General features: G+C 32.0%; 1 protein-coding gene across 2 annotated transcripts; it reads left to right on the top strand.

Moving 5' to 3' along the window:
* The first annotated feature begins 1,316 nt into the window (after window positions 1–1,316).
* Window positions 1,317–5,374, top strand: LOC100247186 (protein DETOXIFICATION 27). Of its 2 annotated transcripts, none has more exons than XM_002285689.5 (8): window positions 1,317–1,629; window positions 1,774–2,315; window positions 2,407–2,493; window positions 3,235–3,291; window positions 4,190–4,428; window positions 4,508–4,626; window positions 4,876–4,962; window positions 5,061–5,374. In XM_002285689.5, the coding sequence occupies exons 1-8, from the start codon at window positions 1,360–1,362 to the stop codon at window positions 5,112–5,114; spliced, it is 1,455 nt and encodes a 484-aa protein (XP_002285725.2). In that variant the 5' UTR covers window positions 1,317–1,359; the 3' UTR covers window positions 5,115–5,374. The 2 variants fall into 2 exon arrangements, with proteins under 2 accessions (XP_002285725.2, XP_010664358.1); XM_010666056.3 differs by having other exon boundaries at window positions 1,518–1,629; window positions 1,778–2,315.
* Window positions 5,375–12,331: the final 6,957 nt, after the last annotated feature.

The raw sequence follows: 12,331 nt of genomic DNA, 5'->3' as shown, positions 1-12,331 counted from the left end.
AATAAAGACTTGCAATAGTTCTTTAAACCATTTTTTAAACAAAACCATATTTGACAAGTTTTTCACTATTTTTTTTTTTTTAAAAAAAAAGGGTTTTGCAAAATTTTATTCTAAAATAAAATAATTTTTTAAAACAAATTTGAGATATTTTTAAGTATTTTTTTTGTAAAGTATTGTGATAAACAATTAGAAACATGAATATAAATTGAAAACATTTGTATTTACTATTTTTCACATTTAAGTGTAATCCTAATTTTCAAGTCCAAAACTTAGGTTTTTTAATTATAAATTTTTCGTCAAAATGTAATATCTGAGAATTAGAATACAAATCCGATCACATTTGACTATTTGAGACACTCAATGTATGTAAAAAAATCACTTATAGAATCTACAAAAAAACTTTACAAATGTAAAAAGTGTGGATTAACTTATATCAAGTAAATTCACTAATTTTGAAACAACAATTACAATGATTTACTTACACTAGATGTTACTTTCTTCTCATGATATACATAAGTTAATATCTATATTTGTCTTTTTGCCTTTGAGGTAGAATGTTATGCTTAATGAATTTCTCAATACCTTGAGGAAATGCAACAAACCATAATGATTTTATGTGGAATATGAGTTAGTTTTTTATAGTGTAAGGCATATTTATGTAGAGAAAATCGTAGTCGATCAGGTTCAATTCTACAAATTTAAAAAACACGGAATTTCAGGAGAGAAAAAAAAGTAAAAAATAAAGGAAAAATTGTTCCTAAGTGATTGAGCGCACCCCAAGGGCCCTTGAGCGTTCTTGATGGGAATTCAATTTTCTCACTTGCCTTTTTATAAAACCCATTCACACCTTTTGTGGCTATTGTCCATGTCAAGCATACTCCAATATGTTCACCCAAACGGTTCTATATTTGAACGGATGATTTCAAGTGTTCAATTCCCCAATCTAAACTCAAGGGAGTACCTACAATGAATGTAGTAATATTTGGAACAAGATTATTAACTTAAATTACTTAATAGTTTCTAAATAAAATTTTATTCATAAAAATAAAAATATTGCACACAGGCAGGTGGTCTTTTAACCCTTCCAAACAAATGCACCAAACGGGCTTTGGAGATTCTGTCACTTTTCAGGGGAAGCCCAGAATTTAATGGTGGGTGTTGATGGGAAGAAGATGAACTTAACCCATTTCAGCCCAATAACTTCGACCTAGGCCCAAGATATTTTGTGTTTGGGGATCTGGGCCAAATGGTAGTAATCATTATTGTCTTGGGCCCATCCACATTTGAAAAGAGTGGAGGCTGAAGGCCCAGAGGATTGACTACCTTGCAGAATTGCGACGGGCTAGGCGAGTGAGACGTATGGCAGGAGCGAGTGCAGAGGAGGAGCCTCTTTTAGTTCCCTCATCTCGGGAGGAAGATAATCGACTGCAGGCGCAAAGTTTAATACTAGAGACATGGTTGGAGTCCAAGAAGATGTGGAAAATTGCGGCCCCTTCCATCTTCAGCCGCCTAGCCATGTTCTCCATGACTCTCCTAACTCAAGCATTCGCCGGCCACCTGGGTGACCTCGATCTCGCCGCTATCTCCATAGCCACCACTGTCATCATCTCCATCAGCTTTGGCTTCTTGGTAACATACTTCTTCTTTTTTTTCCCCCCTATTTTCCTTTCCTGCATTTGCTCCATCGGCAAGCAAATGCAGCATTGTCCCCCTTTTTTTTTTTATCTTCAATTATAGATCTGTCATTATCAAGATTTGGGATCGTTGGTTTAGCTAGGTATGGCGAGTGCGTTAGAGACGCTATGCGGCCAAGCTTATGGGGCGAAACAGTACCATATGTTGGGTATATACATGCAGAGATCCTGGATTGTTCTGTTTCTTTGTTCGATTTTGTTACTACCCATGTTCGTGTACGCTGCTCCCATATTGAAGCTCATCGGACAGTCCACGGCGGTGGCGGAGCAGACTGGATTGGTGGCGATATGGTTGATACCACTTCACTTTAGCTTTGTCTTTCAGTTCACATTGCAGAGGTTCTTGCAGTGCCAGCTCAAGACTGCGGTGATTGCTTGGGTTTCTGGGTTGGCTCTTTTGGTCCACGTGTTTGTTACCTGGCTCTTTGTTTATAAGCTCAAGGTTGGTCTTGTTGGGACTGCAATTACTCTTGATTTCTCGTGGTGGTTGTCGGTTTTGGGGCTCTTTGGTTACAGTGTTTTCGGTTGGTGTCCTCTTTCATGGACTGGCTTCTCCTCTCAAGCTTTTGTTGGGCTCTGGGAGTTTTTCAGGCTCTCTGTGGCTTCTGGGGTCATGCTGGGGTATGTGCTTTTAGCTCTCTCTCCTGATTAACTTGTGTTTTCCTGTATTTAAGTCAAATTTTGGGCATTAATTTGGTTGCAATTTTTGTAGGTTGGAGAACTTTTATTATAGAGTATTGATCATAGTGGCTGGGTATATGAACAACAGCGAGGCTGCAGTTGCTGCCCTTTCCATCTGGTTGGCTCTTAATCTTTCATCTCTTATTTCATTAACTAATTTCAGAGTTTGTTCTCTCTTTGACTCAATTTTGTATTTAGCAATGCCAGAACCAGGAATGATGTTGAGATAAATCAGAGGAAGAGAGCTTTGGTATTTTGTTTATGGCTATACTAAACATTCTTGAAATGTGGCTCCATTTATTACTTTTTGATGCAAATTTCCTGGGAAGATAGGGCATTCAGAAGTGATTACTTGTTGCATTTTTGTTAGTTAACAATTATATTAGAAATGCATTTAAGGTTAATCAACTAATATTTGAATAAAAACCAAAAGGGTGTTTTTGATAGTGCTATTGGCAATGTATTACATGACGAAAAAAAATGATTGTAGGAAGAACTTATCAAGTGCTAGTCTAAAACTCAAGCCATTTTCCAGATTTTTAGAACTATGTCAAACCTGAAAATACGCTTTCAAGCATTAAAAAGTACTTCTAATCCTCCCAAACTCATTCCTGAAGGGGCTCATATTCTGACCAGCAAGCTTTAGTCTTCTCTTGTTATTAACATTTCCGGTTATATGCATTGACATTGTTGTAATTTACAATTAAGATGACAGGTTGCATTATTCTGCATCACAGAAACATTTGTTTTGCTAATTTTACTTTCCACTGGAACAAACAATGCCTCCATTTTTATTTTCATTTATTTCATTTTTGTGGAGCATTTGGTTTTCTAATTTTTTATTTTTTTTATTTGACAGCGTAGCTATCTGTGGGTGGGAATCCATGATTCCACTTGGTTTTTTTGCTGCAACTGGGTACGTTAACCTTTGTAAGTCTCTCTCCATCTGTCTCTTTTCAAAGCTAGTTTTGAGATCAGAAAAGAACTTGAACTTGGGAATCATGCATTGGGATTGTTCAGGTGAAAAGCCTAATTGAACTTAACCCCAGGTTGGAGTCAAAGCTGGCAATAACAAAGTTTCATAAGGGGACTGGAGCAGGTTACCATGAAATGAAATACCTTCTGAAGAGATTTGATTTGGAACTATTAAAAAGGCTCATCAAAAGGATGACTTATTTACATTAGAATTTGATCTAGTTGAGTGGGTCAGACCATATGATGCTGTCCAGACCAGTCCTAATCTAATCCTAGATTGGGTTGAGGTTTATCAACCCAACTTACCTTTTTATAAGGTCACTTGGAGCAGGTGCACAAACAGTTCCAGGGCAGTGCAATAGTGAAATCATCCTATTTACAACTTTTTAGTTGGGATAATAAGGATGACCTCATAATTTGCTGACTTCTTGAATCTCATGAACTATTGAATCCTTAGATATTGAGTTGTCACACTGGTACTGGTTCTGCCACCTCAAACTTTGAACCAATTTTAAGTAGGATCTGAATTGAAAAACTTACTAAAATGATTCAAAACTTTAATAACTTCATTTTTGCATTTGTCCTGATTATTATTGGTGTTTAATTTGAAACAAAATTCTGAATTGCTAGAACTCTGTGTAAGGTAGTGGCCATTTACTGATGTCTCAATTTTCTTCTATGGGGTATCCTCTTAGTCCACAGCATATTCAAGATTGTGAATTTTGATTACCATGCTTCCATTCTTGCGTGCTAGCATTTTGCCATCAAAGGTAATGGTTAAAGAGGACTGGAGAAAAAATGATCTCTTATTTTAACTGTGTGGTATTCGCTGAACACAGGGTACGAGTTGCAAATGAGATTGGAGCAGGCAATGCAAAAGGTGCCAGGTTTGCCTCATTCGTGTCTGTGTTGACCTCTCTAGTGGTGGGACTTTTCTTTTGGTCAATGATCTTAGCCTTTCATGATAAGCTCGCACTGATCTTTACGTCAAGCTCTTCTGTTATTGCAATAGTAAATGAACTAGCAGAATTACTGGCATTCACCATTCTCCTCAACTGCATTCAACCAGTTCTCTCAGGTGAAATAAGAAGCATCCTATTCTTGCAATCTCATATGCAAGTCTCCTGATATCCTTTTGTGTCCAAATCTCTCTCCAGGAGTTGCAGTTGGATATGGATGGCAAGCAATTGTGGCATTTATAAACATAGGTAGCTACTATATGGTTGGAGTACCTCTTGGGATTCTCTTGGGATGGTTGTTTCATTTTGGTATCAAGGTACAAATGATTACATTGTTGCAATAGTATGAATATGTCAGCAATTCATATTCAAAACTTTGTTCTGCCCATTTGATGAATTCTCAAATATTCCTTATCGTGGGACATAGCATACTTGACTTAATTTTGACAACCTGAAATTAATAGACTTTATATAGAACTTCTATTGAAACAACCGTTGATTTTGCGTTTCTTTCAAAGTTTAGTATAAAATTGCATTGTGATACATACAAATCCATGAATAAACAGGGTATCTGGACTGGAATGCTAAGTGGAACTCTTGTTCAAACTTTGTTCTTGGCAATCATGACAGTCAGATGTGATTGGGAAAAACAGGTAGAAGTAAAAATAGGAACTCTTGTGCAAACCTTACTTTACTTCCCTTCTTCCTCTATGAACTGACTATTTTGTGGTACAAATTCATTCATCCACAGGCACAGAAAGCTCGCGTTCGCATGGCTGACTCACCAGCAGCTTCCGACCTGTGATTCTGACACAGAAAATACCCTATTTGGATGCTCATCTCATATGATGGTTCTTATTTTACCTCTGGGATGCTTGGCGTACGTACAAGGGATTCTTTTTACTTTTTATGTTCTTTCTATATCTTTATTAATTTTAACAAGAAAATGCACATTCTTGTTACTGCTGCAATTTGTGATTTTTTACGTTCCAAGTGTAACGACTTGTTCCAACCATGTAAATATTCTCTATTCTAAGTTAAGTTATTTTTACGGGTTTTAAAATACATCTACATGATTAAAAGATCATATTTTATGTAAGAAATCACATGAAATTGTTGCTCATATCTTATGCAGAAATCACACATAAAATTGCAGGATTGAAATGAAATATTGACATCAAAGTCTCTCTTGATGGAAATCCACTATTTCATGAATAAACAGAACAAAAAAAAAGGAAAAAGGATGAGCAGACGGTACCAAAGGAGCTTTCCCAAAAGCTTGAAAAAATAACCCTACATGCGAAGTCATAAAAAATCATCAACAAAAGCTTCACCTATCAGCTTTTGATACATGTCCTTGGGCCTCGTGACAATGCTCAAAAGCCAAGAGCTTTACCTTGATGCTTTTATAAATATCCTTGAGCCTCTTAACAATGCTCGAGAACCCATCATTGTTTCTCTTTTTCTCCTCTTCACCATCTATTAATTTTTTATTTTTTCAGCATCTCCGAAAAGAATCCTAGATGATGCCAATATTTGAGCTGAAAACCTAGTCGATTATGGAGTTCATTTCATTTGCTGGAAAATATATACTAGGTTTCAACCTCGGCTACATGGTTGATTGGAGGCTGTATGTGGACATGGGCTGTCATCAATTATCATTGCTTGAACTACTTTCTCATGTCCACTTTGGCAGGTATATAAAACCAACATATAAAAGACAAGACCAAAATTGACCATATTAATTTGTGTGTTTATTGACACTACTAATTGGAGACTTCTAGAGTATACATCAAATGAATTTATTCCATGCCCACCAAAATAAGAATTGGGAATTTTTTTTTTGTGAGCAAAAAGGTAGGATTTGTTTAGCAATTCATTTTAAAACAATTTTTACTCTTAATAATAAAAAAAAAAAAGTTTTAAAATTGAAAAACACCTTTTAAAATTTCATTTTTAAAATAATATTTTATTTTTCAGAATAAATTTAAGGTATTTCCTAATCCTAAACCGTTTAGATTGTCACCTTCTTTTACCCTTTTTTTTATTTATTAGAATTTAATTCTTAGATATACTTTTTGTTTAAAAATGAAAACTTAAAATTTTATTGTATCTTGTTGAAAAGTGATTCCATTTGTGTTTTTCAAAAGTTTATTTTCAATTTATAATGATAAGCAAAAATTTCTAAGCCACATCCCATTTTTAAAATTATGCTTGTGATCGAGAAGGTTGTCGAAACGTCATTTTTATTAGTCATCTCCATCAACCTTTATCACCTCATAAAAGTGGTGGACCCATTGAAAAAGGACTCTTAACTTTTTTTTTTCATATTTTTTATAATAATAATCAAATTCAAGAAAATATTTTATTTAATATTTTTAAATAAGCAAATATGGTCCAGGCCTAAACATAGTGTAAGGGTTACTAATCATTTCATTAGTGTGTTAGTCATTAATTTTAAAATTTATAGTTGTTTAACAAAATAAAGAAGTTTAAGGATATACAGTAAAACTTTATATTTATTACTTAATAACTTAAGGTAACTTCAAGTTAAATGATATTTTAATTGTTAATTTAAAACTTATTAGTTAATTTTTATTTTAAATATTAAAGTTGTTTAATAAAATTAACTTAAAATTTATTCTAAATCATCAAATTGATATATTTATCCTCATAAATTGTAATTATGACAAAAAAAGTTGAATAATAACGGAGATCATGAAATACCAAAAATTGTAAAAGTAATTTGGGTAAATAAGAGTAAAAAGTAAAATAAAAATATGAACTTAAGAATAAATTAATTATTTTTACTTATTATTAAAATTATTTTTTACTTTAAATATTGTCATTAAGTTATTTTATCAAATATACTTAATTTATTTAATATTTTAAATTAAATTATTAAATCACTTTATGTTATTAAGTTATTTTAATAAATACCCATATAAATTGCAATTAAATTTAAATTCAATCATCATTTCATTCTTCATGCCTTTTTTTTTTCCTTTTTTAAATTAAATGATGTGGATATAGAGGAAGAAAAAGTGAGTATGTTTACCATATTCTAAACTAAATTATCTTAAATTCTTTCTAAGTTATTGTCATTGCTAGGCTGGTGATCTTTTATGTTATTTACAAGACCTTGACACATTAAGTTTTAATAGTAAAAATTTATAATTCCAAATAATTATTAATTTTAATTCCCTTGAAATCTTTATTCTATTAATTTTTTAACCAATATTTAATTAAAAAATAACTTTTTTCACTAATTTGAAAAACATAGAAACTAAATTTGTTTCCTTTGATGTTTATTTAATTTATTTTGTTATAAAAAAATGTTACAATAAAAATCATTTTTTATTTTTTAATAATTAAATTATAAATAAATAAATAAACGAATATCTATTTTGTAAACAATTTATCATATATTTCAATAGGACTTAGAGTAGTAAAACTAAGATGAAGACGCAAATCGGCCAAATATCCTTCAAAATGGGTACACACCCTATACTAGTTTGGATGCAAACATTATCAATTCCCACGATTTTAGAAGAATTTGTGTTATTCATCCTCACATGACCAAAGTCTTCTCTTTGTGTAGGATACCACTATCCATATTAGTGAGTCATTCTTTTTGTCAAGAAAGAGAGTTATTGCTTCCTACAACTAAGTTTTCCAACTATTTTGTAATGAACTCAAAATTAATAAGGCTGGCAATTCATCATAAAAAGCTATCTTCATTGTAGCCGACTAATTCACAACATTCTCAAATTCATTCAAATGACTAGAAATTGAGTAACCTTCTTTAAACACCATATCAACAAGCTTTTTAATTGAGAAGACTTTATTTGTTCTATCTCATTAGACACGTGATGAAAGACATTATCATTGAACCATTGCCTAATATTTCCGATTGTTTTTCTATACAACTTTTTCCAAGCATCATCATCCATATTTTAGACCTAGATTCTCTCACCTTTCACATGTTCAAATAAGTCCTTATGATAGAAAATGTCTTTTATTTTCGATTTCTAAATAAATCAATTGGTATTCGTAAGCTTAATCATTGTAATAGGAAACCCTTATATGACAATCACACTTTGATGTCACTTGTTAAAAAAAATGAGACAAATAAACAATCAATTTTCAATACTAGAAATGCAAACAAATACTAAAATCTCAAAATAATTTATCTTTTTACCAATACAATTCAAGTAGAAGTAATTTGTAACAAGTTTCCAACAAAAGCACCCAAAAATGGACTATAGAGATTCTAAGAGACAATTTATTAAACTCATGCATGATTCAACAATGCACCTACTTCTATGGGTTAAGCTCACATAGCAAAAGAAAAAGAATACTAATGTGCCCAATAAAATCTCCAAACAATAAGTTGGAGAACCAAAAAAAAAAAAAAATACATATACAAAGCACCTACTTCAACAAGTCTTTCAATGGCTCCAACGAATTTGTCATCGTATCTTTATTTTAAGAGGTGATTGTGCCCACATATTGGGCGAATAATTGATTCCAACAACAATCAATGGTCAATTGACAAACAACAAATGTCCTCACACGAGCCTCATGAATTAGACAAAATGGAGCTTACACACTGTTGCTACCTCGCGTCTTTGAGGATCCACGTAGTCGCCAGATGGATGGACGCGTGATTTCAACTTATACAAGTTTTTGATCCAGTCGTTATACCTGCAAGAAGGCATCCGGACAGGGTGTCCGGACACACCCTCCGATGGTTTTGTTAGCCATGGACCGAGAGAGGTATAAATCAGTTTGCCTTTTTTCAGGTATCAAGAAGTTACCAGGGGCCCCTTTTCTTTGTGTGAAGGCATATATATATACAGCTTCAGGGGTACTGTTCCTCTCATTAATGGCGAGGAGATATTTTATGTTTGTCATGATGACATTCGGAGGCAGTATGGCCATCACCACCCTACTGGCGGCTGTCAGAAACCGTGGTAGGTGATGCTGCTGTCTAGATATCGTAGGAAGTGAGCATGTAGAATGATCGTGGGAAGTGACTAGTTGTCACTTCGACCCGTCCTTTCACTCTGCAGATGATGGGACGTGGGCCATGGCTGATTGTCATGATAGCGTGTAAGACTCGCTTTACTTTAATTGATGATCCGGACGATTATGTCCGGGTGGCACGTACTAATTGCCCGGATGCATTGTGGAGCGGATGCATCATGAAGGTTGTCCGGATGTCTGTGTTTTGCCAGCGACGTTTGCTCTTCCTTGGATAGGAGAAGTTGAAACGTCATTTGCCTTTCCTTGAGGCGGTCCGGATGGGAGAACTGCCTCACGCATATCTTTAGGGGAATCCGGATGGTGGTGGTTTGGATGATGATGTGTGCCACGTGTCACTGTGAGGTGCGTGCCACGTGTTTCCCAGAGGGAGGGGTCCCTGCACACACCACACCAATAGGTTCATCATATAAGCTATGTTCAGTTATCCGAAAATTTATCACAAAATTTCAGAAAAAAAAAAAAAAGTGAAAGGAAAAAAAAAAGTAAAAAGTAAAATAAAATATAAATTCAAAGTCTATAAACTATTTCATATGTTTTTTCAAATTTATTTCACTTATTTTTTTCCATTATATAAGGATTAAATAATTTTAAAATACATACTTTTTTAATTAATTTTAATTATGTTTGATTTTTTTTTTTTTTTCATATTTTTCATTGTGAAACCAAATATAAAAAAAATATTTTCCTCAACATTTGTTTTCTTTTCTCTGCATTTACCAAAAATTAGACATAGCCAAAAAATACATATACAAAACACCTACTTCAACAAGTCTTCCAATGGCTAGCGAATGAAGAATAGGAAACTAGATTTTCTCTTTTTGTCTCCTCAACTCTCTCCCTCACCCTCTTTTCTTTTTTCAGCAATCTAAAAATTTGGCAATATATCTTTGTTTTAAGAGGTGATTGTGCCCACATATTGAACGAAAAACTGATTCCAACAACAACAATCAATGGGCAATTGATAACAACAAATGCCCCGACACAGGCCTCATGAATTAGATAGAATGGAGCTTACACGTTACCCCAATAGGTTCATCGTATAGACTATGCTCAGTTATCCAAAAATTTATCCAAAATAAAAAATAAAAAATGTGAGGAAAAAAGAAAAGAAAAGGTAATAAATAAAATAAAATATAAACTCAAGGTCCATAAACAATTCTAGGTGTTTCTTCAAATTTAACAAATATTAAATAATTTTAAAATATATAAATTTATAATTAATTTTTATTATATTTAATTTTTTTTCATATTTTTTATAATGAAACTAAATATTATAAAATCATTTTTTCTAACATTTTTTTTTTCTTTCCTCACTACTTTCCAAAACTAAATTGTGATATGGTCATTAGTTACTTTACTAATGTGTTAAGCATTCATTTTAAAATTTATGATTTTTTTTCTTTTCTCAATACTTTCCAAAAACCAAACTTAGTCGTATGGGTGTTAATAATTTTACTAATGTGTTAGGCATTCATTTTAAAATTTATGATTTTTTTTAACAAGAATAAATAACTTTAAACATAACGAATTTTAGTTAAACTTAAGCCCATTCATCTATTTCATTATTTCATGTTAATTATTTCTTTATTTTTTTTATTAAATGAGGTGACTTAGAAGAAGAAAAAGTGAGTATGTTTAATATATAATTAATTAAATTATTTAAAATTCTTTCTAATATGTTATTGTCACTTGTTAAGGCAGTGGATTTACTTTGTATGTTAACAATTTTGTTTCAATTTATTTTTTAACATAGGAAATTTTTTAGTTAGTAACTTACATTAAAGATTCAAGATTGTTGTTTATTCAACCAAAAGGTCACAAATAAGTCTAAAAGATTTGAATCATGGCAAATTAGGTGTTTAAAGGGTTTAAAGATGATCAATATATTTTTGTCGTTTTAAAAAGTTAAAATTAATATTTTGGCAATTACATGTCTATTCAAGTGGTGGAAACAATGCTCAAGTACTTAAACAACATTCAAGTACTTAAACAACACTCAAGCACCCAAGGTACTATACAAGTTCTTTTCTTTGGTAAATTCTAGATATTGATCCTTTACAACCTATATATCATATATACCTCTTTATAACCCTTGAAGTTCTTTTCTTTGGAAAATTCTAGATACTGATCCTCTACAAACGATATATTACATATACCCTTTTATAACCCTTTTAGAGTTCAATATTCATCGAGGGATTAAACTTACTTTGTCACACCAAGATTCAAAGTGTTGAGAATTTAGGGTTGTTTGAAGACTTTCATCATCTTTTCAACGAAGCTGAAGTGTATTCACTAAATATTGTTGTGTCGCGAACATAGACCAAGTTGTTAGGGGTAAGTATAGATGTAAATCTGTGTAACTTAATTGATTTTCTACATAAAATTTTTTGTGTCTATTGCATATTTCTTCAATAATCTTGATTACTTTGATTGTAATAGTTATTTTGATGATTTAATTGGGTTAAAAATTCAAATCCCTATTAGAAAAAATTTTAAGGGTTGTTTCTCTTGAAGTATATTTTTTTTATTCATACTCTTAATAAGAAATTGATTAAAACAAATGTTTCATTATTTTATTAATCTAAAAAATAAAGAAATTAAATTCGTTCCTTTGAATGCTTATTTAATTTATTTAAAAATGATATATACTATTAAGAGAAAATTACTTTTGATTTTTTAATAATTAAATTTTAAACGACTAAAAAGATAATATATATTTTAGAAATAATTCATCACATATCTTGATAGGAATGAGGAGTAGTTGCGTGATAGATCATATCACAAAAAGCAGCAAAGTTATGTTTGAATTGTACAAACGTGAATAATCATTTTTATGAAATGACGGTGGAATTAGGAAAAGAAAAACATAAAGAAAGAGCTTTCATTGGATGCCATCATAATTTATATCCAAATAGAGAAACACCTCTCCAAAATCATTACGGCTAGGTATATTCATTTGAATTGAATATGTAA

The sequence above is a fragment of the Vitis vinifera genome, chromosome 18 (assembly GCF_030704535.1).
Source record: "Vitis vinifera cultivar Pinot Noir 40024 chromosome 18, ASM3070453v1".
In the NCBI taxonomy this organism is placed as follows: domain Eukaryota; kingdom Viridiplantae; phylum Streptophyta; class Magnoliopsida; order Vitales; family Vitaceae; genus Vitis; species Vitis vinifera.
The sequence above is the reverse complement of the archived record's forward strand: the minus strand, read 5'-3'. Positions and strand labels throughout refer to the sequence as shown.

What these genes read in the sequence shown, in the direction of transcription:
- LOC100247186 (XM_002285689.5), top strand. Translation starts at nt 1,360, where the DNA reads ATGGCAGGAGCGAGTGCAGAGGAGGAGCCTCTTTTAGTTCCCTCATCT. An exon ending in GCTTCTGGGGTCATGCTGGG is followed by an intron (nt 2,316 to 2,406) that starts GTATGTGCTTTT and finishes CAATTTTTGTAG; the next exon opens with GTTGGAGAACTTTTATTATA. An exon ending in TGTTTCATTTTGGTATCAAG is followed by an intron (nt 4,627 to 4,875) that starts GTACAAATGATT and finishes ATGAATAAACAG; the next exon opens with GGTATCTGGACTGGAATGCT.